The following is a 27,591-nucleotide window of genomic DNA, read 5'->3' on the forward strand; positions in this document are numbered from 1 at the left end:
CTCTAGCGTTAGGACGATTATATGAATGGTTTTTCCTTTTCTAATAATTTTTTCCCTTCCTCTGCTTACTATATTATATATGTTTTTTTACTCTGTATAACTTTATACACTTTGGTTTTTATATCCATATGTCTGATTTAATATCTTTTCATTCATCAATTTTTTTCAGTTTATCATGTTTTTATTTTATTATTTTTTTTTTTCCCTTCCTACATAGAGATAGATGTAGAGTTCCAAGTGTAGATATATATTCTTATACCCCTTTAACATCACATTATGGTGGACCACATTTGATTTTTTCTTCTATTCCAGCCTATAGGCTGTGGATAGAGGAAGAAATACAAACTTCCAGTGGTTTAAACTTTACTAGATAATAGCTGGATTGTAAGGAAACTAATGGAAGAATTTGTTTGACATGTCTGTTATGATTCATTGAATGTAATTACTTCAAATTATTTATGGGATTATGGTCGTTGGAAATATGTAATAGCCATTTTGTATGAAGGGAACTTTTAGATCTTTATGGGAAGTAGAAATAAAATTATTATTACTGTTATTAATTTATCAGTTTTGAGTTCCCCATAGGATAGATCACCCTTGGGGTTTTAAGCCCCTAAAATGATTGGGCGTTAGTAATTACTCGGGAATACATTTATTTATTATTTTGTATATGTTTCATATTTTTTATATATTTTTTATAAATTAGCCGTTTGTTTTGAAGCTTTGGTTTCCCTTCTTTCCGTGACCCAGCTGGGGACCGATTGTTACCAACATGCGGATTGTATGGGTAATGTGCTGCTCTATACGTTCGGTCATCGGTCCCACCTACTAAGGTCGGATTGGTTGTCGGATATGGGCGACGACCAATGAGATACCGAATAATTCGGGGTTTTTTCTATTTAATAAACAGAACGTATTAGCGTAACACCGCCGCTGAAGACGTCAATGACGAAACGCTTCGACGGAGTTACGCTTACCACGTCAGTTCAGGGTTGCCTACGGGGATTGGAACGCAGTTGGAGCGCACGCTGCGTTCCCACCGAACGGTACCCGCGAGTTAAGTGGAATTTGCGCTATAAGGGCTCTTTCCTAAGGGGACTCAAAAAGACTAGAGCTATCTAGCTAAACAGAAAAAACCCGGTACATTGCATAAAGCGATCGGTACATTGGAGATGGGTGTTTTTTATGTTTTTTATGTTTTGTCTCTCTTAGGGTAGAGAGCCATCAGCGTTTTTTCCATAGCTGTATTTTATAATTTTTAGTCTGCTTTTCTGGTCTAATACTGGAGCTTGGACCACTGGAACCTATGTGAAGTGGACTTATTGGTGAATTACGTTTCCACATTGTTCATTTATATATATTTTTTTTTTACTTTTATTTTTATTTTTATTTTTACTTTATGAAAATTGTTTTTTACTGCTGTTTTTTACTACTATTTTTGTGGAAATAAATTGGTTCTGATACGGATTACACTATGGAGACTGTTATTTTTTTCCTGTGAGGGCACAAATGGAATCTCCTTTTGGATACGAACGATTATAAATAAAGAGGTCAGAAGGTCAAAGAGCTGGATATCGGCAGATTGGATTTAAAGGCAAACTACCCCTGTAGGGGTGAATTTTTTTGGTGAGTGGGGTACCTTGCGGGGGAGCACGGAAGTCACTTTGAAGATCACACAAGAAGCACAAAAGTCACTTTATAAACATTTAATGTTGAATTTGCACTATTGAAGACTTTTTGGAGAGTTGGACTTTTATTTTTATTTTTATTTTTATTTTTTTATTCTATTTTTTTATTTTTATTTTTATCATTTTTCTAAGGGTCACTATAACACATTTTTTATTTGTATAATTTTTTTCATAGATGCTTTGCTAGTACATATGTTTGGAACTTTTTGCTTTTGAATTTGAATTGTGTCACCTAATTCGGTATTTTCAATTGCACGTCTCACTTACACATAATTATTAGAGTTTGTTTTATATATTCATATATTTTTTAGATTCATATATATTTTTTTTCACATGTAGTAATTGGAGTAGATTTTTATATTATACTTTTCTCTTCCCAGCCGACAGATCGGTGGGTTTATCATAATGTGGCACTAATGCGATTTTAAGGAAAAGTCGCACTCAGTACAAGTTTTTCTATATTAATCTGGTGTTTTTTCACAGAATTTATATATGATTTGTTCAAGATTATACTAAGTTCTCAGGATATGGTCCTAAATTATTACACTGCTTATTGTCACATTGGAGTCGCAGTAGGGAATCTGTGCGATTGTATGTCACCTCTGGAAGTAGCCTCTTGTATGTGTCTTTTTTTGGGCTTGGATTGAAATAAGTGGACTTTCCTTAGGGAGGCTTCATTTTTATTTAGGTACGATTACACATATGAATACTATCACTGGTGAGATAGATTACTCCTATTTTTTCTTGGCATTTCTCATTTTCTCTTTTTCATTTGCTTCATCAATAAGAGTCAATATTTGTTTATGTTAAATAGGTAGCGCCAGTTACCCCGGTTATTAGATTATTTTTACTGGTAGAAGAACCCCTAGTGGGGATTTTCTTTTTGTGGGGGGCAGCAACCTATAATTATTTACACATAGAGTACCCATCCTGGACTTGTTGTTTTTTTGTCTGTCCAGTACCCAGTGTTGACAAGCGCGGTTTTATCTTTATAATCATTGTTGAAATAAATATTATATTTTATGTACTACACATGGGAGCCCCCCTTGTCATCTTCTATATGGTTGGTGAATGATCTATACTGACGGGCTGTAATAACGAGGAGAGAAAAAAGAGTCAGAGGGTCATCATTGTTTATACTACGCTTGATTTGGCCTTTGATGATCTCTATTTGAGGTGAGAGGCTGGGGGAAATAGGTGGTGCACAAGTTGAGCACTGAATTGACGGTGGACTGTCACATAATCTGGAGTTGTTACAGCTTTCATCTCACTGCATGGATTTTGCATATGATCACTGCTTTCTATTGGAGTCTGCACTGCACTGATCATTTGTGTGCTTTATGGACTGTTTGCACTTTATTTAGTGTTTATTTATTTATTGCATTTGTTTATGAACACTGCTGTTGTTTATTGGAGTCTGCACTGCACTGATCATTTGTGTGCTATATGGACTTTTTGCACTTTATTTAATGCGTATATTTATATGGCATTTGCACTTTATTGATTGCACATTTTGCGTATATTGCACAGGTATTTTTTATGTGTGGCAATTTTTTAAATTTTTTTTGCATATTTGCACATTCGTTTTTTGCACATAGATATTATTGTTTCAATATTTTTTATTTTTATTTTCACGTATAATTTATTATTTATAGTTTTTAGGTAAGTGTGGTAGCGCTACACATTTCTTTTAACATTTCCTTACTGGTGCAGAGATCACTTTTTATGCTGGCAGCTTTCCCTAGTTATCTGATTATTTGATATTTATTAGGGCTATTAGTTAGGTGGAGCGCATTAGTACCTTTGTTTTACAATCTAAATTTCTGGTGCTATGCATGAGATTCATTCATAAAAACTGTGCATATTATTTGTTTACCCAAAAAATATAACAAATGCAAAAAATATCCCTCAAATTGGCTCCTGCAAAGGACAATGTCTCAGAAAGCAGCTGCTTGGATGTCAGATCAGGTCCCATTTCCCTAAGTGTGTGCATATGCTCCCATTATGGTATTTTCTCCATCACACCAACTGGAAATAAAAAAAATGTGACAAAGTGTGACATTACCAAAACCTTTGTATTGGCTTGTATTGAAAATGCAGACCTATCCCCCTCATTCCTATGCCATATAAAGATAGAGTAGAGAGCCCTTGTACTTTTTTTCTGTCTCATCAGGGAGATTTCATTTTCTGTCCAAGAGAAAACACCAAGACATAAGAGAAATATCTTCAAAGCTAGGGGATAGCTCCTCTTGGACAGCTGCCACTGGACAGGTTTTCCCGTTGGGAGATTTCTGCTCCCCATCTGTTCCTGTAAAAATTGAAAACATTTGGATTTCCAATCACCTTCTATACCAAAAACAATGGACACCAGGGAAAAACAAAGGCCAAATCTCCTCAATGGGGATCCAGCCAGCAATAAAAACCTGACTGAGGTTTTAACTCTTTCACATTCTATCCAATACATAAAAAAAGTTTTAGCCTTACATACACTTTAGATTTTCATGCATTGTTGACACAAAAAATTGTTTACATAATCCATACCTCTAATTTTAGGCTGGTGTTTGACAGCTGGTAATTTTGAAGGGACAATGTGAAGTCCTCATCAAATACTGGATTTCTACTGTTTTTCACCACCCTTGTCTCACATTCCTGAAGAACAGACTGAACATCAGACTGTGGCTCATCTACTTTGGAGAAGACTCTTATCCTGACAAAAGGGTCCCTGCTGTAACTCGGTAAGTCTGTGGCTTCAATAACACTGAGAAGCAAGGTCATGGTCTTCTTACTGAAATTAAGGGAAAACTTTAGCTTCCCTCTGTGCTCGCGTGGACGATCAGAGTCACTGCATACGTCATCCAAACTTTCTGTACTTGGAGGGGAAGGTGTTAAATGTCCTTCCAGCTTTTCCATTTCCTTTTGCATGAGTTGGATCTAGTTAGCAATCAGTAGCAGAAAAAAAAAATTATTTTCTGAACAAAAGTCAGCAAAGTATAATTACAATTTTTTTTGAAAGCCCAGCTGAAACCCAACATTTTTGTTTTACTGTAATGCTGTAAACCAGGTTGCATACACAGTAATCATTATTTAACTGTAGGTGCTGCTGCAAATACCCAGTGCTGCAGCAATCTGGAGAGTTCTCCCACATAAAATAGTGGCCCAGATCTCCTGCAGTCTGGCATGCTATACTGAACAATGCACGAATCATCAGTAGGGATGAGCCGAACACCCCCCGGTTCGGTTCGCACCAGAACTTTCGAACGGACCCCAAATTCGAACGAACTTTAGAACCCCATTGAAGTCTATGGGACTCGAACGTTCGAAATGAAAAGTGCTAATTTTAACGGCTAATATGCAAGATACTGTCCTAAAAAGGGTTTGGGGACCTGGCTCCTGCCCCAGGGGACATGGGTCAATGCCTAAAATGTTTTTAAAAATGGCCGTTTTGGCGGGAGCACTGATTTTAATGACGATTAAAGTGAAAAAAAAGAGTGAAATATTCCTTTAAATATGGTGCCTGGGGGGTGTCTGTAGTATGCCTGTGAAGTGCCACGTGTTTCCCGTGTTTAGAACAGTCCCTGCACAAAATGACATTAAACGGAAATAACACCATTTAAAACTGCTTGCGGTTTTAATGTTATATCTGGTTCCTGCAATATGGTTGAAAATCATTGAGAAAAATGGCATGGGTAGCCCTCCCTGCCCATTACCAGCCCCTTTAGGTCTTGTACGCATATTAAGGGGAACCCCGTACCCATATTAAAAAAAGGAAATGCGTGTGGCCCCCAGGCCCTATATACTCAGACCAGCAGTATACAGGCGGTGCAAACAAGACAGGGACTGTGTAGGTTTGTTGTGTTAAGTTGAATCTGTTTGTAATTTTCAACTGGTACATTTTTAAAGTGTAGCTCCAGTCAAAAAAACTATTTTTAAGCTTTTTGGAAAACATAGGGAAGGCTTATCACCCCTGTATAATTTGTTTTGTCGTCCATCTTTTTTCATCTCACTTGCTGCTGTCTGATGTTTGTAAGTTGGATGTTTGAAAGTAGGGGCCTGCCCTATATGCTCTGCAGAAATGGCGGAACAAGGTGATGGTTTTGCCACAACATTGTAAGCCCTCAAAGTGACTCTTGGTAGGCGCTGGAGCGCCCTGCTGTGAACGATTATATCAAGAATTGTAATTACATGCCATTGTTGAACAGTGGTAGAAAAATTGACCTTTGGTGGTTGTGGTGCTGGTGCCACAACACTATAAGTCCTCACCGTTACTCTGGGTGGGCACAGGAAGGGGCCCTCCTGTGAAATATTATATCAAGAATTGTAATTACATGTCCCTGTTAAACAGGGGCAGAAAAATTTGGCCTTAGGCACTGCTGCTGGTGCCACCACACTGCAACCTCTCCCATATACTCTAGTTTTATTGCAGGAATTAGCCCTGCTGCAAAGCATTGCATCAAAGATTGTAATTAAACGCCCCTGTTAAACAGGGGCAGAAAAATTGGGCCTTAGGCACTGGTGCTGGTGCCACCACACTGCAACCTCTGCCATATACTCTAGTTTTATTGCAGGAATTAGCCCTGCTGCAAAGCATTGCATCAAAAATAGTACTTAAACGCCCCTGTTAAACAGGGGCAGAAAAATTGGGCCTTAGGCACTGGTGCTGGTGCCACCACACTGCAACCTCTGCCATATACTCTAGTTTTATTGCAGGAATTAGCCCTGCTGCAAAGCATTGCATCAAAAATTGTAATTAAACGCCCCTGTTAAACAGGGGCAGAAAAATTGGGCCTTAGGCACTGGTGCTGGTGCCACCACACTGCAACCTCTGCCATATACTCTAGTTTTATTGCAGGAATTAGCCCTGCTGCAAAGCATTGCATCAAAAATTGTAATTAAACGCCCCTGTTAAACAGGGGCAGAAAAATTGGGCCTTAGGCACTGGTGCTGGTGCCACCACACTGCAACCTCTGCCATATACTCTAGTTTTATTGCAGGAATTAGCCCTGCTGCAAAGCATTGCATCAAAAATTGTAATTAAATGCCCCTGTTAAACAGGGGCAGAAAAACTGAGCCTTAGGCACTGGTGCTGGTGCCACAACACTGCAACCTCTGCCATATACTCTAGTTTTATTGCAGGAATTAGCCCTGCTGCAAAGCATTGCATCAAAAATTGTAATTAAACGCCCCTGTTAAACAGGGGCAGAAAAATTGGGCCTTAGGCACTGGTGCTGGTGCCACCACACTGCAACCTCTGCCATATACTCTAGTTTTATTGCAGGAATTAGCCCTGCTGCAAAGCATTGCATCAAAAATTGTACTTAAACGCCCCTGTTAAATAGGGGCAGAAAAATTGGGCCTTAGGCACTGGTGCTGGTGCCACCACACTGCAACCTCTGCCATATACTCTAGTTTTATTGCAGGAATTAGCCCTGCTGCAAAGCATTGCATCAAAAATTGTAATTAAACGCCCCTGTTAAACAGGGGCAGAAAAATTGGGCCTTAGGCACTGGTGCTGGTGCCACCACACTGCAACCTCTGCCATATACTCTAGTTTTATTGCAGGAATTAGCCCTGCTGCAAAGCATTGCATAAAAAATTGTAATTAAACGCCCCTGTTAAACAGGGGCAGAAAAATTGGGCCTTAGGCACTGGTGCTGGTGCCACCACACTGCAACCTCTGCCATATACTCTAGTTTTATTGCAGGAATTAGCCCTGCTGCAAAGCATTGCATCAAAAATTGTAATTAAACGCCCCTGTTAAACAGGGGCAGAAAAACTGGGCCTTAGGCACTGGTGCTGGTGCCACAACACTGCAACCTCTGCCATATACTCTAGTTTTATTGCAGGAATTAGCCCTGCTGCAAAGCATTGCATCAAAAATTGTAATTAAACGCCCCTGTTAAACAGGGGCAGAAAAATTGGGCCTTAGGCACTGGTGCTGGTGCCACCACACTGCAACCTCTGCCATATACTCTAGTTTTATTGCAGGAATTAGCCCTGCTGCAAAGCATTGCATCAAAAATTGTACTTAAAGCCCCTGTTAAATAGGGGCAGAAAAATTGGGCCTTAGGCACTGGTGCTGGTGCCACCACACTGCAACCTCTGCCATATACTCTAGTTTTATTGCAGGAATTAGCCCTGCTGCAAAGCATTGCATCAAAAATTGTAATTAAACGCCCCTGTTAAACAGGGGCAGAAAAATTGGGCCTTAGGCACTGGTGCTGGTGCCACCACACTGCAACCTCTGCCATATACTCTAGTTTTATTGCAGGAATTAGCCCTGCTGCAAAGCATTGCATAAAAAATTGTAATTAAACGCCCCTGTTAAACAGGGGCAGAAAAATTGGGCCTTAGGCACTGGTGCTGGTGCCACCACACTGCAACCTCTGCCATATACTCTAGTTTTATTGCAGGAATTAGCCCTGCTGCAAAGCATTGCATCAAAAATTGTACTTAAACGCCCCTGTTAAACAGGGGCAGAAAAATTGGGCCTTAGGCACTGGTGCTGGTGCCACCACATTGCAACCTCTGCCATATACTCTAGAATTATTGCAGGAATTAGCCCTGCTGCAAAGCATTGCATCAAAAATTGTACTTAAACGCCCCTGTTAAATAGGGGCAGAAAAATTGGGCCTTAGGCACTGGTGCTGGTGCCACCACACTGCAACCTCTGCCATATACTCTAGTTTTATTGCAGGAATTAGCCCTGCTGCAAAGCATTGCATCAAAAATTGTAATTAAACGCCCCTGTTAAACAGGGGCAGAAAAATTGGGCCTTAGGCACTGGTGCTGGTGCCACCACACTGCAACCTCTGCCATATACTCTAGTTTTATTGCAGGAATTAGCCCTGCTGCAAAGCATTGCATAAAAAATTTTAATTAAACGCCCCTGTTAAACAGGGGCAGAAAAATTGGGCCTTAGGCACTGGTGCTGGTGCCACCACACTGCAACCTCTGCCATATACTCTAGTTTTATTGCAGGAATTAGCCCTGCTGCAAAGCATTGCATCAAAAATTGTACTTAAACGCCCCTGTTAAACAGGGGCAGAAAAATTGGGCCTTAGGCACTGGTGCTGGTGCCACCACACTGCAACCTCTGCCATATACTCTAGTTTTATTGCAGGAATTAGCCCTGCTGCAAAGCATTGCATCAAAAATTGTACTTAAACGCCCCTGTTAAACAGGGGCAGAAAAATTGGGCCTTAGGCACTGGTGCTGGTGCCACAACACTGCAACCTCTGCCATATACTCTAGTTTTATTGCAGGAATTAGCCCTGCTGCAAAGCATTGCATCAAAAATTGTACTTAAACGCCCCTGTTAAACAGGGGCAGAAAAATTGGGCCTTAGGCACTGGTGCTGGTGCCACCACACTGCAACCTCTGCCATATACTCTAGTTTTATTGCAGGAATTAGCCCTGCTGCAAAGCATTGCATCAAAAATTGTAATTAAACGCCCCTGTTAAACAGGGGCAGAAAAATTGGGCCTTAGGCACTGGTGCTGGTGCCACCACACTGCAACCTCTGCCATATACTCTAGTTTTATTGCAGGAATTAGCCCTGCTGCAAAGCATTGCATCAAAAATTGTATTTAAACGCCCCTGTTAAACAGGGGCAGAAAAATTGGGCCTTATGCACTGGTGCTGGTGCCACCACACTGCAACCTCTGCCATATACTCTAGTTTTATTGCAGGAATTAGCCCTGCTGCAAAGCATTGCATCAAAAATTGTAATTAAACGCCCCTGTTAAACAGGGGAAGAAAAATTGGGCCTTAGGCACTGGTGCTGGTGCCACCACACTGCAACCTCTCCCATATACTCTTGTTTGATTGCAGGAATTAGCCCTGCTGCAAAGCATTGCATCAAAAATTGTACTTAAACGCCCCTGTTAAACAGGGGCAGAAAAATTGGGCTGATGGCATCAACCAGAACCAGAAATGTTCTTCCAACATATCAGCGGAGGAGGAAGAGGATAGATAATCAACATAACAGGACAGTCACTCAGCATCAGCATAGGCAGTCTTGAAGGGATGTGATATTTAAAAAAAATTATTCTGTTACATCAGCTTCAGGTGCTTGGTAGCTGTGGGTGATCCAAGACTGATTCATCTTGATGAAGGTCAGTCGATCAACTGATTCGGTGGACAGGCGCACCCTGTGATCGGTAACAAAGCCACCAGCAGCACTGAAGGTGCGTTCCGAAAGAACGCTAGATGCAGGACAGGCCAGTAGCTCAATTGCATACTGTGCAAGCTCTGGCCAGTGATCCATCCTCAAGACCCAGGAAGCCAGAGGATTTTCGGTGGGAAAGGTGTCCAAGTCTGACCTTGCCCCTAGGTATTCCTGCACCATGTAAATCAGACGCTGGCGATGGGTGCTGGAACCGATCATACCTTGGGGCTGCGGACTAAAAAATTGTCTGAAAGCATCAGTCAGACGGCCACCTTCTCCACCGCTCCTTCTGACCGATGCCTCAGCAACACGTTGTCCAGGACCAGGAGTTTGTAACCTCCCAGTCTCTGGGAACGCGTTGCACAGACCTTTCTGCAAGGCCTCCCGGAGATGTCTCATCCTCTGCTCCCTCTGCGATGGCAAGATAAGGTCGGCAACCTTACCCTTGTACCGTGGATCAAGGAGAGTGGCCAGCCAGTAATGGTCCCTCTCCTTGATCCGAAGAATACGAGGATCCTTCTGCAGGATCAGGGAGGCCATGCAGCGTAGGTTAGCTGAGGCATTTGGTCCGAAGTCCTCTGGGTCACTAAGGACAACATGATCCACAGCTACCTCCTCCCAGCCACGTACAAGCTCACGTGTTTCTTGGGACTGTAAATCATCCTTACAAGACTGCTGCTGCTGATGCTGATGCTGAGTGCCAGCCTCTACCTCCATGCTGACACAATCATCCTCCTCCTCCTCTTCCTCCTCCTCATCCTCTTTCTGTGTGATGGGTGGCACAGCAGGAACACTGTCTGGATAAAGGGGGCCTTGAGAGGCAAGGAAGTCCTCCTCTTCCTGCCTCTGTTCTGCCTCAAGTGCCCTGTCCATTATTCCACGCAGCGTATGCTCCAAGAGGTGGACAAGAGGTACAGTGTCACTGATGCATGCATTGTCACTGCTCACCATCCTTGTGGCCTCCTCAAACGGTGACAGGACAGTGCATGCATCCCTGATCATGCCCCAATGGCGTGGTGAGAAAAAACCAAGCTCCCCTGACCCTGTCCTGGTGCCGTAGTCGCACAGGTACTCATTGATGGCCCTCTGCTGCGTGTGCAGCCGCTGCAGCATGGCCAATGTTGAGTTCCATCTGGTGGGCATGTCACATATAAGGCGGTTCTTGGGCAGGTTCAACTCATTTTGGAGCTCAGCCAGCCGAGCACAGGCATTAAATGATCGGCGGAAATGCAGACAGACTTTCCTGGCCTGCTTCAGGACATCCTGTAAGCCGGGGTACCTGCCCAAGAACCGCTGCACCACCAGGTTAAGGACGTGAGCTACACAGGGCACATGGGTCAGTTGTCCCTGTCGGAGGGCGGAGAGGAGGTTGGTGCCATTGTCACAAACCACCATTCCTGGCTTGAGCTGGCGTGGCGTCAACCACCTCTCGGCCTGCCCCTGCAGAGCTGACAAAACATCCACCCCAGTGTGGCTCCTGTCCCCCAAACAAACAAGCGCAAGCACGGCATGGCATCGTTTTGCCTGCGTACTTGCGTAGCCCCTGGAACGCCTACGAAGCACCGCTGGTTCTGAGGACAGAGCACTGGAAGAGGCCATGGAGGAAGAAGAAGAGGAGGGGGTGGAGGAGAGAGGTGTGTCACAACCAATAGTAGCATTTTGGAGGCGTGGTGGCGGAACAACCTCCAACACTACTGCACCTTGTCCTGCATCCTTCCCAGCTGCCAGAAGAGTGACCCAATGGGCCGTGAAAGACAGGTAACGTCCCTGTCCATGCCTGCTGGACCATGAGTCAGCGGTAATATGCACCTTACCGCTGACCACCCTGTCCAGCGAGGCAATGACATTGCCTTCCACATGCCGGTAGAGAGCCGGAATCGCCTTCCGTGAGAAAAAGTGGCGTTTGGGGACCTGCCACTGAGGAACCGCACATTGTACAAACTCACAGAAGGGGGCCGAGTCTACCAACTGAAAAGGCAGCAGTTGAAGTGCTAGCAATTTAGCCAAGCTAGCATTCAACCGCTGGGCATGTGGATGGCTGGGAGTGAACTTCTTTCCCTGGTCCAGCAGCTGGGGCAGGGACATTTGCCTGCTATAATCGGATGTGGGTGTACCGCTAGCAGAGTTCCCGGAAGCACTTGGCTGTGACACACCTAATTCTACACCTTCATTCCTCTCAGAGCAGGTTTCAGAGAGGACTGGTGGGGTTGGAGATGCCAGCTGATGAGGAGCAAGGAGAGGTCTGCTTTGTTCTTTGGTGTGGGTCTTTGAGGTACACTTGCCAACGAGCTGCATGGCAGGTCAACATATGTCTGGTCAAGCATGTGGTGCCCAAGCGGCTGATGTTTTGGCCACGTGAGATACGCTTGAGACATATGTTGCAAATAGCAGCGGTGCGATCTGATGCACTCGTCTCAAAAAAGGCCCACACCAAAGAACTTTTAGAATAACACGCAGAGGCAGCGTTCTGCACAGGCGGAGCTCTGCGGTGTGATTCAGTCGGTGTGCTGCCCCTAAGCTGGCCCCCGGAGGGCATCCTGCCTCGTTGGACATGTGCCTCCTCCTCCTCCTCCTCCTCCTCCTCCTCTCTCCTTCCAGGCACCCACGTGGAGTCAGTGCCCTCATCATCCCCTCCCTCTTCATCGCTGTAGCAAACCTGGCAGTATGCTGCAGCTTGTGGAACATGACTACCAGATTGCTGTCCTTCTTGAGCATCCCCTCTCTCTGCGCTCACGCTACTGCCTTCCTCTAGCTGAGTGTCATCGTCAGAGCCCACAAAACACTGGGCATCCTCCTGGAGCATGTACCCAACACTGTGCTCAAAGAGTTCAGGAGACTCCTCAGGAGGACGTGGTGGGTCTAGGGAAGGAGTCACTGATGATGACATTGAGAGGAGAGAAGACGATACGTTGGCAGCTGCTTTGCTAGTACCCTGAGACTGGGTGAGAGAGGATGAGGAGGATGAGGAGGATGAAGAGGGCTTGGTCATCCACTCTACCAAGTCGTTGGCATGTTGCGGTTCAACATGTCCAGCTGCCGAAAAGAAGGACAAGCGTGTCCCATGGCCACGTGCTGATGACAATGCACCGCGACAATGCACCACGACCAGCACTGTTGTCTCTAGACACAGAGCCTGCTTGCCCTCTTTTATCGGCTCGCACCTGTCTGCCTCTCCTTGCTGGCCTTCCAGACATGGTAATGGCCTGAAGGGAGTTGGGTAAAAAAGCAGTTGGGTAGTGTATATTGTGCTAGAGGCACACAACACCCACTAACTCCTGCAGATGCCTTTATTATAGAACACCAGAGATAAAGGGGTATATACAGATGTATACTGTGCTGTGCTGGAGGCACACACAACTTCCAATAACTCCTGCAGATGGCAAGTGGGCTCAAATAGAGAACAGCTATGTAGGTGGATATAGCGGTATGTACTGGGTACAGAGCATGCAGACAGCACGCACTATCTCCTAACACTACTGACTGCAAGCTCTATTATAAAAGATAGATCACTAGCTATATAGGTGAGGTGAATATAGCGGTGTATACTGCGGTCAGGGCACGCAGACAATAACCACTACACAACAGCAAGATCGAAAATCGGCCGAAAACGATCGGTGTGTACTGTGTTGAAGGTACACAGAACACCCACTGCTTCAGACGCCAACACACTACACAAGGCCGCCGCGCTGGCGGCCTTATATAGTGTGGGGCGTGCACTACACAGCCTGAGCTATGATTGGCCACAGGCATCCTGCCTGTGGCCAATCATGGCTCTCCTCGCTGCTGGCACTGCGATTGGCCAAGCATGCAGGGTCACAGTGCATGCTTGGCCAATCATGAGCCAGCAATGCACTGCGCCATCCCAGTGCATTGTGGACCAAAATGTTCGGACTTCGCCGAACGGACGAACAGCCAATGTTCGAGTCGAACGTATGTTCGACTCGAACACGAAGCTCATGCCTAATCATCAGTACTGCTTACAGTGCTTTTGACTGATGCATGGTTTGGAAGGTGGAGGATGTAGATGTATGACAACAGTTTGAGCTTGCATTTTGTGTGAGTCACAGCCTCACAGCCCGACTCCATAGATTGCTGCAGCACAGGGTATTTTAACCATTGCTGCAGCACTTCCCAGTAAAAGATGATCAAGTGTATTACTGCAACTAAAGCCTGCATGCATTACAGAATTAAAGCCTGAAAGTTCAATTTGCCTTTAGAAAAAAAATAAACTTACCTTTGAGTCCTGCTCCTTCCTTGCTGTCTCTAAGAAGCCTGGAGTTAAACTTTTCACTAAAATATTTCCTTCAGTCTTCTTTGCAACACTTGTAGCATTCATGAATTTTTTATCTAATAAAACAACCAAATGAATTAGATTAATGAGTGAAATGCTTGTTTGCTCTCAGATTAAGTAATGCCACAGATTCAAAAAGGGACTTGCCCAACATCACATCCCAAAACTAACATAGAAAAATAGCTGACTGAAAAACAGTTAACAAAAGGTACTGGTGGACTTTAATGGTGCATTACCTCTCAAAGGCAAACCATTATACATGAATTAAAAAACAAAATTGTATTCATATCAACTCAACCTAGTGTAACCAGTTTATTAATAATTAAAATTCCCAAAATGTTTAAAAAAAAATGCACTTTGTTAGTATAAACAGAACCCCTTTAAAGCGGTAACCCCATCCACAGTGCAAATAGCAGCATGTACAATGGCATTTTTACTACTCCAGAAAAGGTTACAAGTGCAGCCCACTGAATGTATACCTATACACAATAGTACATAAAACGTGACGGGCAGCTGTTAATTGTAGAGGGGTTACAATTTCTCAATGCATTTCACAGACATGCCTCGTCAGAAGAGCGTTCAAATAAAAATTCAACATTCCAACAGATGGAGGTTGCTGCCAAGATAGGGAGATGAGAAGAAAGGCACCTCAACCCCGAAAATCAGTCCCCAAGCCAAAATGGCAGGTGGGAGGAGCCTGTATAAGCACTAAACACTAAAGAAAAGACAATATGTATCTAAAAATTTTCTTCACTCGAATCCCTCTAAAGTATACATGGGGGCCAGTCAAAAAAACTATATCTCAGCTTTCCTCTAATTGAGTCCCCTGGTATATCCAAAGGGATCAAATAGCCACCAAACAATGTGTGGTGTGCAAAAGAGCCTTGGGGACTGGTTATCGGTCTTGGGGAAGTCTTGACATCATCAAACCCTATAAAACCCCAACCCTATGAACTACGTGAAGATAACATTCACAAAGATTACAAGAGGATAAGATATTTTCATTAGAAGTGGCTAATATCCATTAAAAGCTTTGAAAGATGACATTATAAACTTTGAATAGGCAGAAAGCATTTTAATATTGTTCTGACAAAATCTTATCATGAGCCATTATATCCATTGCTAGTTATAATAAACACTAAAAAACATTTTTTTTTTTAAATCACACAAATTTAGGGGAGAATATGTGCAAAACATGAGAACTGGCCTAAGTATAACAAAAAGATGTAAAATTGTTAAAGCAGTTGCTAATCAGTTTTATTTTTGGTAAGGATGTGGGTAGGAAGAAAGGTGGGCTGGGGGGCACTCTTTTCTAATTATACAGCTGTATGTTTCTTACCTTTCACAATAGAAGATGATTTATATTTATAATACTGGTGCATCTTGCACGCTAAAACAATCAGGGCAATCAGGAACAATGCTATTGCAAGTGCCAGCAGGCAATATTTTAAAGTATTAGAAAATGGCAGAACAATGTCGGAGGAAGGTAATTGGAGGCCCATTGTCCCTGAAATAGAAAATAGAGTTAGGACCTTTCAAAAAAAATTAAAAATTAAAACGAGCAAACAACTGAACATACAGATGAACTACATACAGTATATTGTATGGGATTGCATTTATCAGATTTACACAGATCTGCTACACAGCACTGTCTAGCAAAGACTGGAAACCTAATCTTCTCAGTTAAATAATACACGATTTGTCCCTCCCCCAGTCTGTGACTTGATAGTGAAAGTAGAAGCACAAAACTGATGAGGTTATCAGCCTGCCTCCTAATGAGCAGTGTAGAACAACTGATTGGCTTAGGCCGCGTACACACGCGCGGACTGTTCGCCCAACTTTGTCCGTCAAACAGTTTCGGCAAACAGTCCGCTCAAAATTAGCATGGACGGACATGGCCACACACGACGGACGAACAGTTTGCTGAAACCGTGCGCGATGACGTGAACGGCACGTACGACGGGACGAAAAATACGACGTCCTATACACTGCATTATAACTTTCGGCGTGTAAATCCTTTCTGAGCATGCGCGGAACTTAGTTTGACGAACAAGCCTACACACGAGCGGACTGTTCGCTGAAACAAGGTTTCAGCGGACAGTTTTTCGGAAATTCCGTAAAACCTTGTTCGTCAAACTGTCCGCTGAAACTGTCCGCTGAAAGCCCACACACGAGCGGACTGTCCGCCCAAACACTGTTCAGCGGACAAAGTTGGGCGAACAGTCCGCGCGTGTGTACGCGGCCTCATTGTGCTGCTTCTCACTCTCCCAGTCAGCGCTCTGCTGAACAGGGACTGCAAGAGGCTCATACCATGTCAAATTGAGGTACTTACAGTTTTGTATTTCAAAAATGCATTTAGTGATGTATTAATGATAACAGATCTGCACCAGTTTTGTGTCTTTTATATTGTAGCTGCCTGGAGTCAAACTTTAAAATGGTCTAATACACAAACAAGGACACTTACACTGTTGGTAAGGATGAGTTCACATGAAAGCTGTCACAAGCATTTTCTTGGCTGGTTAATCTGTTCTGCAAATCATAACAGTCTACATTAAAATAAGGGACTCTAGTGTTCAACAACATATTTACAGTATATTAACAGTAGAAAATCCAAGATCTTTGCTTAATGGATTGTAACCAAAAATACAGAGACCCATAGCAAATTTTAAATGGTTCCCCATTAATGTTAGGCCATCTACAATGCTTCCTTTTTTAAATAACCTTGAACACATCAGGACAGAAGTGGGTGGTAGGTAAAAGAAGTCCTAAAGGATGACTTATAAACCGCCCACTTCTGGCCACCAGAGTTAAAGGGGGGGGGGGGGTAAAAATGGGTGCAGGTTAAAATCAATTATAACATTGGTGGCTACTGTGATTAAAGATATAGGGGCTGATTAAAGAAACATTTTCATATTTACGGTACGGTGTGTAAATATGAAAGAGCAAATCCCCATTTACTATAGCGATCTCAGCGCATGGTAGAATGCAATCAGTGTGCCACTATGGACATAGTGCATGGCATCTTCAATTCAAAATTAACAGAAGATGGAGGTGCCAATAATATGGGGTGATGTAAGGAACTTTAGTAACAACTGCCCAAGTAATAAATATGCCTGAATTAGAATGAGAAATTAACTTTTTCAGAGAAAGCCTGCTGTGCCTGCGTACGTTTAGAACTGCATGAGATCAATGTAAGCACTGCGCATGCGCAATCGGCTCTTACGCTCATTCAAATGAGTTGGACTGGGTGGCCAAAATCTTAGTAAATGTCAAGCAACTTAGATGCAATTGCGTGAGTTGAACGGGTGCACCTCTACATGTCATTTTTATTTTTACGCTAGTTCACCTTTATGTATTTTTTTTAAAGAGATTTGGACACAGGTCATGTTAGCATGTTACATGCAGCTTGTTAAAATTATGTAAAAAGACTCTCACTCCTATAGCTCCTCCTAAAAGGGCATTTAACCTTCCCCCTCTAATGCAGAGGTCTCCAAACTGTGGCCCTTTGCTTGCCTTTATCCGGCCCTTGGGGCACAATTCCTTCCACTGATATGAGGCACTATTCCTTCACTGACACCAACAATAGGTCACTATATCTTCCACCGATACCAATGATGGGATACTATTCCGCCTACTATAAGGGGGAATACTCCTCCTCTTATTGACCACCAACCCTGAGGCCATATTTATTCTCACTAGTGCTGGGCCCATGATATTTTATGCCCCTACTGGCCACAATCCGGCCCTCCTAAAGTCTGAAGAACAATAAAGTGGCCCTTTGTGTGAAGTTTGGAGACCCCTGCTCTAATGCATATGATTTCTTTGGGCTAGCTTTTTCTTTTAAAGTGGAACTCCACACTCCATTCTGCAATGCTCTTGTCTCCCTCCTCTAACCCCTTGGATTTCCATGGGCTAACTTTTGCTTTTAAAGGGGAACTCCACAATCCATTCTCCAATGCTCGTCTACCCCCTCTAATCCCTTGGATTTCCATGGGCTAGCTTTTGCTTTTAAAGGGCAACTCCACACTCCACTCCATTCTCAAAAGGCTGTGAGCTGCCTTCATCAATCCAAACCACATCCTTTTTTAGAAGCATACAATAGGGCCAGGTAGGAAAGGGGCGAGAAGAGCGATCGCCAAACCCCCTCCTGAACCATACAAGGCCACATGCACTCAGGCATGTTGGGCTCAACCCAATACCAACCACAAAGCACCTTGTACCCACTAGTTTAAAGGGGCTTTCCACATTCCGTAAAGCCCCCTGTCTACAGCCCCCCACAAAACCAGCCCAGGGTTGTGTGGAAGAGGACCTTGTACCCTGAATATGGGAACAAGGTGGTCGACCCAAGCATCCACCCCCCTTTCATGGGCTAGCTTGCTGTGTTTGGCTAGGAGTTTGTTAGTGTTTGGGAGGGACACAATATTTTTTCTGTTTGGGGTGGGATTTTTCACGTGGGGGTAATCATTTTAAGCCTTAACAGACCCAAATTACCTTGTATGTATTGGGGGGGCAGGCTATTTTTTGTTTAGTGTTCAGCTGCAATGTAGATTTGTAACTTTTATCTAAAGCCGTACATCTTTGAAGCAGCATTTTGGATACATGCTACAGATGCTTTTATGCAATTTTGCATTTTTAAAAGCACTTCTCTTTGTTTCATTTTTGGGGTTGTCCAAATTGGTGACATTGATATATGTCCCTTAGGGTGGGACCTGGGCCCCCATACCCATCTTAAGGCCAATAACTATAAGATAAGCCAGCCAAGTGGGGACTAGCAAAATTCACAAGTCAGTTCCCATAGACTGCAATGGTATTTGTTGTATAACTTTTGCCCATGTTAGGCTCTGTGTTTGCCCCCATGGACCGGGGGGTATTTGTCCCATCTGTAATTTTGTAGCATACTGGATGATGTGCTTAACTTTAGTCAAAGCTGCACAGTTTGTTTTTATCTACAGACATCCCTTATCTGCATAGGCAGCTTTTTGATAAAGGTGAATTAACCCTTGAAATAATTACAAGCTGGAGCCAAGTATAGTGAATGAGTCACCCCATAGGCCATTGGTAGCAGGAAAGGATAGTCAAAGACTGTTTCCTCCTCATGAGCCAAACCTGTGCAGTGTACCAAAGGATGCAAGGTTTTCCTTGGTGGCTACTCAAAATGAAGGTGGTTTGGTCTTACAAGCGCACTTTTTTTGGAAAAAATTCACTTTTTTAAATAAAAAAATAAGGCAAAAGTAAACTTAGCCCAATTTTTTTTAGATTGTGAAAGATGATATTACGCCGAGTAAATTGATACCCAACATGTCGCGCTTCAAAATTGCACCCGCTCGTGGAATGGTGTCAAACTTTTACCCTCAAAAATCTCCAAGAGTGACATTAAAAAAATTCTACAGGTTGGCGATAACTCACATGTGTGGTTTGACTACCATTTTCATATGCAGGCGCTACTCACATATGTGTTCGCTTCTGCGCGCTATCTCGTCGGGACGGGGTGTTTTAAAAGAAGTTTTTTTTTTTCTTATTTATTTTAATTTTATTTATTTTTACACTGTCCACAGTGGATCACTTTTATTCCTATTCCTATTACAAGGAATGTAAACATCCCTTGTAATAGAAAAAAAGCATGACAGGTCTTCTTAAATATGAGATCTGGGGTCAATGAATTCCTCAGATCTCATATTTGGACTAAAATGCAATAAAATAAATAAAAAATAAATTGTAATTTGAAAAAATGACATTGAAAAAATGTGCCTTTGGGGGGCGTGTCCGGATGTGAGCAGCAGAGGACGTGTTTGTGAGGAGCTCCGGGAATCCTGCACTCCATCCTTTGCCATCTCGGCATCTACTGGCCTGAAACCACCACATCGACTCTGCATTCTACCCCTCTCTGTCCCATCCAGAGCCCTGGGGTGAAATTGCGCTGAAATTCGGCCGAGGGGGGCCGCGCACCGATCGTGCCTGCATTCGCCATCATCTTGTGGATCTCCTGCAACGAATCGCTCCCGGCCTGGGGTAAGAGACTGCCATCCACCCAGTTGCTAGTGCCCCATTCTCCCTCCTGCCTGCCCCTCCGCCTGCCTGCCGAAATCGCGGACCTCCTGGGCCGCTGGCAACGTTCGTGGCGGCCGCGGCCTACTGCGGCCTAGTGAAGCCTAGGGCGGCACAGTGGTGTAGTGGTTAGCACTCTCACCTAGCAGTAAAAAGGGTCGCTGGTTCAAATCCCAACCACGACACTACCTGCCTGGAGTTTGCATGTTCTCCCTGTGCCTGCGTGGGTTTCCTCCGGGTACTCCGGTTTCCTCCCACAATCCAAAGACATGCAGTTAGGTTAATTGGCTTCTGTCCAAAATTGGCCTTAGTATATGAATGGGGACCTTGGATTGTGGGCTCCTTGAGGGTAGGGACCGATTTGAGTGTTCAATATACAGGGATAGGGGCAATTGTAGACACTCACTCAGGTTGAACTGGATGGACTGGTGTCTTTATTCAACCTTACTAACTATGAAACTATGAAACTATGAAACACCGCTGTTTCCTGCGCGGCTCCCCCGCGGAAGTGCATCGTGGCCGGCCAGACCCTAAATTGAGCTCGGGGATCCTTCGGCCTGTACCTGCCTCATCATCCGCTCTGCCTTCCTGTAGTGATTGAGTGTGCTGAGCGGCAGGGGCTGCTGTGGGGGCTGATTCGGGTGCCCAGTGGCCTGGTGTCTCCCCCCAATACCCTTTCTGACCCCCCCTCCCTGCCTGCGGCCTTCCCTGGTCATTCTCCCAGCTATACATCCTTCTGCATCTGCCTCTGCTTGGGTGCTTGCTGTGGGGGGGGCTGCAAGTGACTGCTATCTGTCCGCCTGGACTGTGCCATCCCTCCCTGGCTGGGTACCTAGTGCTCCCCTGGGCCGCGCTTAGTGATCCCCTTTGCTCCTCTGTAGGGGTCCCCCCCTTTTTTTTTGTGTCCCATCAGATGTCCCCCCCTCCAGGAAGGGGAAGAAGCACTCCAGGGCTGCTGGGACTGACTCCTCACCCCGACAGCCGCAGCTCTCTTCGGATCCCAGCCAGCCGGACCACCTACTTGTGGGGAGACTCCGGGCCTTGCTGTCTGAGCTGGAGATGGGCCCCGAGGAAGCTCCGGCAGCCGCAGGGCCGGCCCCCTTATCGCAGGATAGCACGACCTCCTTCCTCGCTGCAATTGAGCAGAGTAGAACATCACTGCTTGTGCGTATTGACCACCTGGCAGAGGAGTGCAACTTTATCAGGAATGACCTTGATAAAATCAGAGGAAGAATGACTGAAACTGAGACCACAGTCTCCGCCACGGAGGATCTTACCGCTGCACATACCTCCTTCATCGCTGAGCTGCAGCGCACAGTACAGTCCCTTGTCGCAAAGTCAGATGACGCCGAAAACCGGCTCAGACGTAATAATGTTAGAGTCCTGGGGCTTCCTGAGAAAGAAGAAGGGGACCACCCGGCTGTCTTTGCGGAAGAGTTCTTTAAAAATCTTTTGGATCTCACCGATGTCCCTCCCACCTACGTGGTTGAAAGGGCCCATCGGGTGCCCTCCGGCCGTGCCATACCCGGGAACCACCCCAGGCCCTTCTTGGTCCGCTTCCTTAATTATCGAGACAGAGACAAAATTCTATCTGAAGCCCGCAAGCATCCTACTCTCAACTATGGTAACGTATCCATTCATCTTTTCCCTGACTTCTCGGCTGACTTGCAGCGGAAGAGGAAAACATTCAATGATGTTCATAGACGGCTCTGGGACAAGAACATAAAATATAGCATGCTTTACCCTAGCCGCCTGCGTGTCCAACACGATGGAACAATCCGGTTCTTTGACAACCCAGCGGATGCGGACGACTGGCTGACCACCTTGCATTGATGGCCTACCCTCGTGAAGGTCTCTGATGCGCAGATTGCCCCCGGACCTTGTTGTTTTATTGGTACACACCTCCTCTCAATACCGGAGCCACCTCACAGGTACTTAGACAGGTGACCCCCATTGAAACCCCACGACTGGGTTCATCTACAAGAAGTTGGGAATCAACTGCCCTCCACCCACTTGGAGGCAATCTCACCAAACCCTTTTGCCGTGGGAGGTTACAAGTCCCCCCCCACCCCACTTTCGGGGTCCTCGGTATACCAAGAGGGGCTGTTATGGCCCTTCAGAGAACTTCCATGGTTCACGTGTACATCAGTGAACGGTTACCGAGTACACACCTCTAAGGTTGAGTCCGCAGTTCTGCGGAGGACTGTAGTGTGGCCTAGTTTTTTTGGGTTGTCACTCCACAATGTTACGGTTAGTTTTGGGTATAGACCGGTTCCTGGTCCACCCCCAGTGTTTTTGGGGGGCACGGGTACCGGTAGGAAAAGCACCCAGTGCTTTGGAAGTTGTAAAGTTTTTTATGGTTGGTGTATGTTATGTGCGGTTGGCTCTTGCTCTAACACTGCTTATCGGGCGGGTCTCAGGTGGGACTCAATTATCCGAACGTTAGCATTTCCCCCCTGGAATCATGACATTACGTGATCAGGGAACTTTGTCGGTGATATCCTGGAATGTCAGAGGCCTCAACTCCAAGTTTAAAAGGGCACTGATGTTTCAGTATATCAAGACGGATAACCCACACATATTGATCCTACAGGAGACCCACCTGATGGGGAGTAAGTTGATGGCCTTAAAAAAGCACTGGGTTCAGAAGACTTTTCATGCCACGTATTCCTCATATGCCAGGGGGGTCTCCATCCTGATAAACAAATCCTTTCTGTGTACAGTTGAAGCTGTTCACACGGACCCCCATGGCAGATTTGTAATTGTGGTATTCACGGCCTGGCAACAACGGTATATTTTGGTAGGGGTGTATATCCCGCCACCTTTTAAGCCGGATGTGTTGTATACTATTTTGAAGAGGATTACCCCGTACTGTCCTGCTAAATTATTAATCCTGGGGGACTTTAACAACACCCTCTCCCCTGATCTTGATAGGCCCACTCCATCGCAATCCTCTAGGGGGGACCTGCTGGGGTGGACAAATGCGGCGGGAATGACGGAGGTGTGGAGATGGCTGCACCCACACACTAAGCTTACTCATGCTTCTCTACGTCCTATAAAACCTCCTCTAGAATTGATTATGCGTTCGCAAATCAACTTATGTTATTGGACGTAGTAGAGGCAACTTACCTGCCTAGTGGGCTGTCTGACCATTCCCCCTCAAGATTACTATGCGGACGGCAGAGAGGCGCAGCGGTTCTCTGTGGCGCCTCGGGGTCCACTGGATCTCCCATGAAGAGATAGCGGGGCGAATCCCACACATACTGCGGGAATATTGGGAACATAATGCGGGGTCATCCTCTCCTCCCACAGTTTGGGATGCCTTCAAGGCATTCACTAGAGGGCACTATATGTCAGAAATTAAGGCGGTTAAGGTAAATCAACAGGCCACAAAAACCTGGTTGGAGGCAGAGATCGAGGAGGCATCCGCTGTCTATGGGTCTGCCCCCTCGGTTTCCAATTTTGAGTGGCTACAATCCACCAAAAGGAATCTTCACCTCCACCTCTCTGAGGTCACACGTTTGGAGGTTTTTCACACGAAACAAAGGTTTTTTGAGCAGGGTGATAGAAATGGTAGGTTACTGGCAATGATGTCTCACCATGATACCCCTATGACCCTGATCCCCGAATTAGCTTCTCCTACTGGGGAATCTATTACATCCCGGGAGGGTATCCTACGAGAGTTTCGGGCCTTTTATCAGACACTATACAGTTCCACGCTCCCTCCTGATGTAGATCCGGGCGAGATGGCACCGCTCCTGGACCCCCTGGCCTTGGGGTGGCTCTCGGATGAAGAGAAGTCCCATCTGGTCCGGCCTATTACAGCAGAGGAAGTACATACTGTTATTAACTCGCTGGCAGCTGGGAGGGCCCCAGGCCCGGACAGTCTGCCTGTCGAGTTCTACCGATCCCACGCGGATCTGCTGGCTGACCTGTATACCCTGTGTCTGGAGGGGGGAGCACTCCCACCCTCCATGGCAGATGCTCATATTATTCTAATTCTTAAGCCCAATAAAGATCCCAAACAGTGCGCCTCTTATAGACCCATTGCTCTTCTCAACACTGACGTCAAAATTTTATCTAAATTAATCACTGTTAGACTTAACCCCCTTCTACCCTCCATTATAGACCCTGACCAGACGGGATTCATGGCCCAGAAATCGACGGATATCAACCTCCGCAGACTTTTCACCAACTTGCATGCCAAACATGATAATGTGGGCACGAGAACGGTCGCCTCCTTTGATATCGAAAAGGCATTCGATTCAATCGAGTGGCCTTATCTTTGGGAAGTTCTGCGGAGGATGGGGTTTCCGTTGGTTTTTATTGGGTGGCTACAGACCCTATACAAATCCCAGAGGGCGGCCATTAGGCTGGCGGGGGATGTCTCTGCTCCCTTCCCGTTGTCCAGGGGTACCAGGCCGGGGTGCCCTCTCTCTCCAGCACTATTCGCCATTGCTATGGAACCGGTGGCGGAGGCATTGCGGGTCTCGCCCCACATAAAAGGACTAAAAATAGCGTGGCTGGAGGAGAGGGTAGCACTGTACGCTGACGACCTCCTACTCTTTCTGAATGACGTGGACCCCTCTCTTAGAGGAGCACTGCATGTACTGACTGACTTCTCCAGAATAACAGGACTGCGGGTGAACTGGATGAAGTCCCAGTTACTTGCTATTGACCCTGAAGCAAAACGACTAGCCCCGCCAGATCTCCAACTGCAATGGGTAGAAGACATGGTGTACCTGGGGGTGAGGGTCTCGAGAGCTGCGTCCAGCTTTATCCCCCTTAACCTAGATCCGGTGGTCCAAGGAGTCAAGGCCAGGTTGAAAGCCTGGGAAAACCTTCCTCTATCCCTATTAGGCCGCATTAACCTAATTAAGATGAAGATAATCCCTAAATTTACCTACCTTTTCCATAACTCCCCACAATGGATACCTTCCTCATTTTTTACAAAATTGAACCGTATGTTCTCCTCCTTCCTCTGGGGCCCCGGCCCCCATAGGTTTAAACTATCCACGCTGATGCGTCCGGTGCTGCGGGGGGGGGGTTGGCGTTTCCTGACTGCCAGAAATATTTTCTGGCAGCGCAGTTGGTCATGGTAGTCTGGTAGATGGTACCAGACATGTCCAACCCTGCAGCGGTTCTAGAGGCTGCAGTGGTCCGCTCCGTGGAGGCCCTAACACATTTACCCCTGTGGGGTCCCAAAGCCCCCTACGACCTGACACCCTCCATGCTCACGACTTTAAGGGCCTGGAGGGCGGGACTGGGACTGGAGGGGTTTCCACGGACCGCGATCTCCCCACACGCCCCCCTATGGAACAATCCTACCTTACACCATCTCTACTCACTACCAGACCCCAAAATTTGGGCCAGATGTGGTATAAAACTCATATCTGACCTCACGACCGGCACGACTATACACCCATTCAATCACCTGGTATCTCGCAATAATGTACCCCCCTCGCATGTATTCCGTTATATGCAGCTATCCCATGCTTTCAAAGCCCAAGTGTTACCCAATACCACGCAAATTGTGCAGTCCGCCCTGGAAAAGGTTACAAGATCTGAATGCGCCAGGAAGCCGACTTCAGTCCTTTATGCGCACCTCCTTAGGGTCTCCTCTCCAGATCTGCCAAAGCTCCGTCAAAGATGGACTCAAGACATTCCGGATCTGGATTCCGAGGACTGGGAGGACATGTGGGACTTTCCCTTCACAATCCTGGTCTCCCTTCGAGACCGTCTCATACAGTACAAAATACTACACCGGGCATATATTACCCCGTATAGATTACATAAAATGAGAACCTCCCTGTCCTCAGAATGTTGGAGATGTACTGGGGATCCGGGTGACTTTATACACATCTTCTGGTCCTGCCCGGCAATTAAATGCTACTGGTCACAGGTGCTATCAGTAATTCAAGAAGTGGTAGGAATAGATGTAGCCCAAACCCCGCGGATATGCCTTCTGGGATTGGTGGAGGGGTTGGCCCCCAGGATAGCGGACAGAACTCTGATAGGACTCCTACTTTTTTATGCCAGGAAAATTATCACTTTATGCTGGAAAAAGCAGGCCCCGCCGTCAATGCTGATGTGGAAAACTCATGTCAATAAAGTCTTACCACATTATAAGGAAACGTACCATAATAGGGGATGCCCCAAAAAATACACAAGAGTGTGGGCCAGGTGGCTGGCTGAGGCCTCCACAGCGACCACAGATTGACATGTTCATGTTGCCACTCTACGGGTGGATGGGAGTTTGCTGCTGTGGGGGCCTAGTATTGCTTTACTACTTTGTTTAATACTGTATAGTGTAACCACTATTATGAGTCTAGTTCACTTCTTCTATTATCCCTTGCGGCCCGACTGAAGAACTTGATCCTTAGCTTTCTTCATAGAGTGGGAGCCAACCTAGCACTAATTTAGTTGTTGTTTGTTTGTGGACATGCTACAGCTGTAGGTTTATACCGTTGAAGCAACTTGCTGGCCCCTGCGTGGGTCTAACTCAAATAATGTGGCATGTCAATGTTACCTGTTGAATGTCTGTTTGTCTGTCTAAAAATCAATAAAAATATAAAAAAAAAAAAAGAAAAAATGTGCCTTTAAGAGGTATGGGCGGAAGTAACATTTTGACGTTGCTTCCGCCCTGCTATGGTATAGAAACGGGTGGGGGCCATCTTAGCTTCACTCGTCACCATACCACAGGCAAGGCAGGTCTCGACAGCTCCGGTAAGCAGCAGAGGGTGTGGCAGAGTGGCGGGAGGGGGGGTGCCACCTCTCCCGCTGCCGATAATGGTGATCTCACGGCGAAACCGCCACAGAGATCACCATTATCGTACACACGACTGGCGCCTGAAGAGTAGGGATGAGCCGAACACCCCCCGGTTCGGTTCGCACCAGAACTTGCAAACGACCCCCGCGTTCGGTACGAACGTTAGAACCCCATTGAAGTCTATGGGACTCGAACGTTCGAATTGGAAAGTGCTCATTTTAACGGCTAATATGCAAGATAGTGTCCTAAAAAGGGTTTGGCGACCTGCCTCCTGCCTCAGGGGACATGGGTCACTGCAAAAAAAAGTTTTAAAAACTACCGTTTTGGCGGGAGCACTGATTTTAATGACGATTAAAGTGAAAAAAAAAAAGTGAAATATTCCTTTAAATATGGTGCCTGCGGGGTGTCTGTAGTATGCCTGTGAAGTGCCACGTGTTTCCCGTGTTTAGAACAGTCCCTGCACAAAATGACATTAAACGGAAATAACACCATTTAAAACTGCTTGCGGTTTTAATGTTATATCTGGTTCCTGCAATATGGTTGAAAATCATTGAGAAACATGGCATGGGTAGCCCTCCCTGCCCATTACCAGCCTATTTGGGTCTTGTACGCATATTAAGGGGAACCCCGT

The 27,591-nt window shown here is 45.5% G+C and overlaps 1 protein-coding gene across 2 annotated transcripts in view; it reads right to left on the bottom strand.

The window, feature by feature from the left end:
- Nucleotides 1-27,591, bottom strand: part of LOC143935335 (synaptotagmin-2-like) — a 147,527-nt gene that overhangs the window by 44,674 nt on the left and 75,262 nt on the right. The window contains exons 3-6 of one of the 2 annotated variants that reach the window (XM_077459146.1): nt 16,611-16,675; nt 15,486-15,653; nt 14,090-14,202; nt 4,230-4,619 (exon numbers count right to left, since the gene is read on the bottom strand). In XM_077459146.1, coding sequence (XP_077315272.1) covers nt 4,230-4,619; nt 14,090-14,202; nt 15,486-15,648 — 666 coding nt within the window. In that variant the 5' untranslated portion in view covers nt 15,649-15,653; nt 16,611-16,675. The remainder of the gene's footprint in view (nt 1-4,229; nt 4,620-14,089; nt 14,203-15,485; nt 15,654-16,610; nt 16,676-27,591) is intronic. The other variant, XM_077459139.1, reaches the window with a different exon arrangement.

The sequence above is a fragment of the Lithobates pipiens genome, unplaced genomic scaffold, assembly GCF_037356315.1.
Source record: "Lithobates pipiens isolate NorthernLeopardFrog02 unplaced genomic scaffold, aLitPip1_a1.2 Scaffold_10, whole genome shotgun sequence".
Taxonomy (NCBI): Eukaryota; Metazoa; Chordata; class Amphibia; order Anura; family Ranidae; genus Lithobates; species Lithobates pipiens.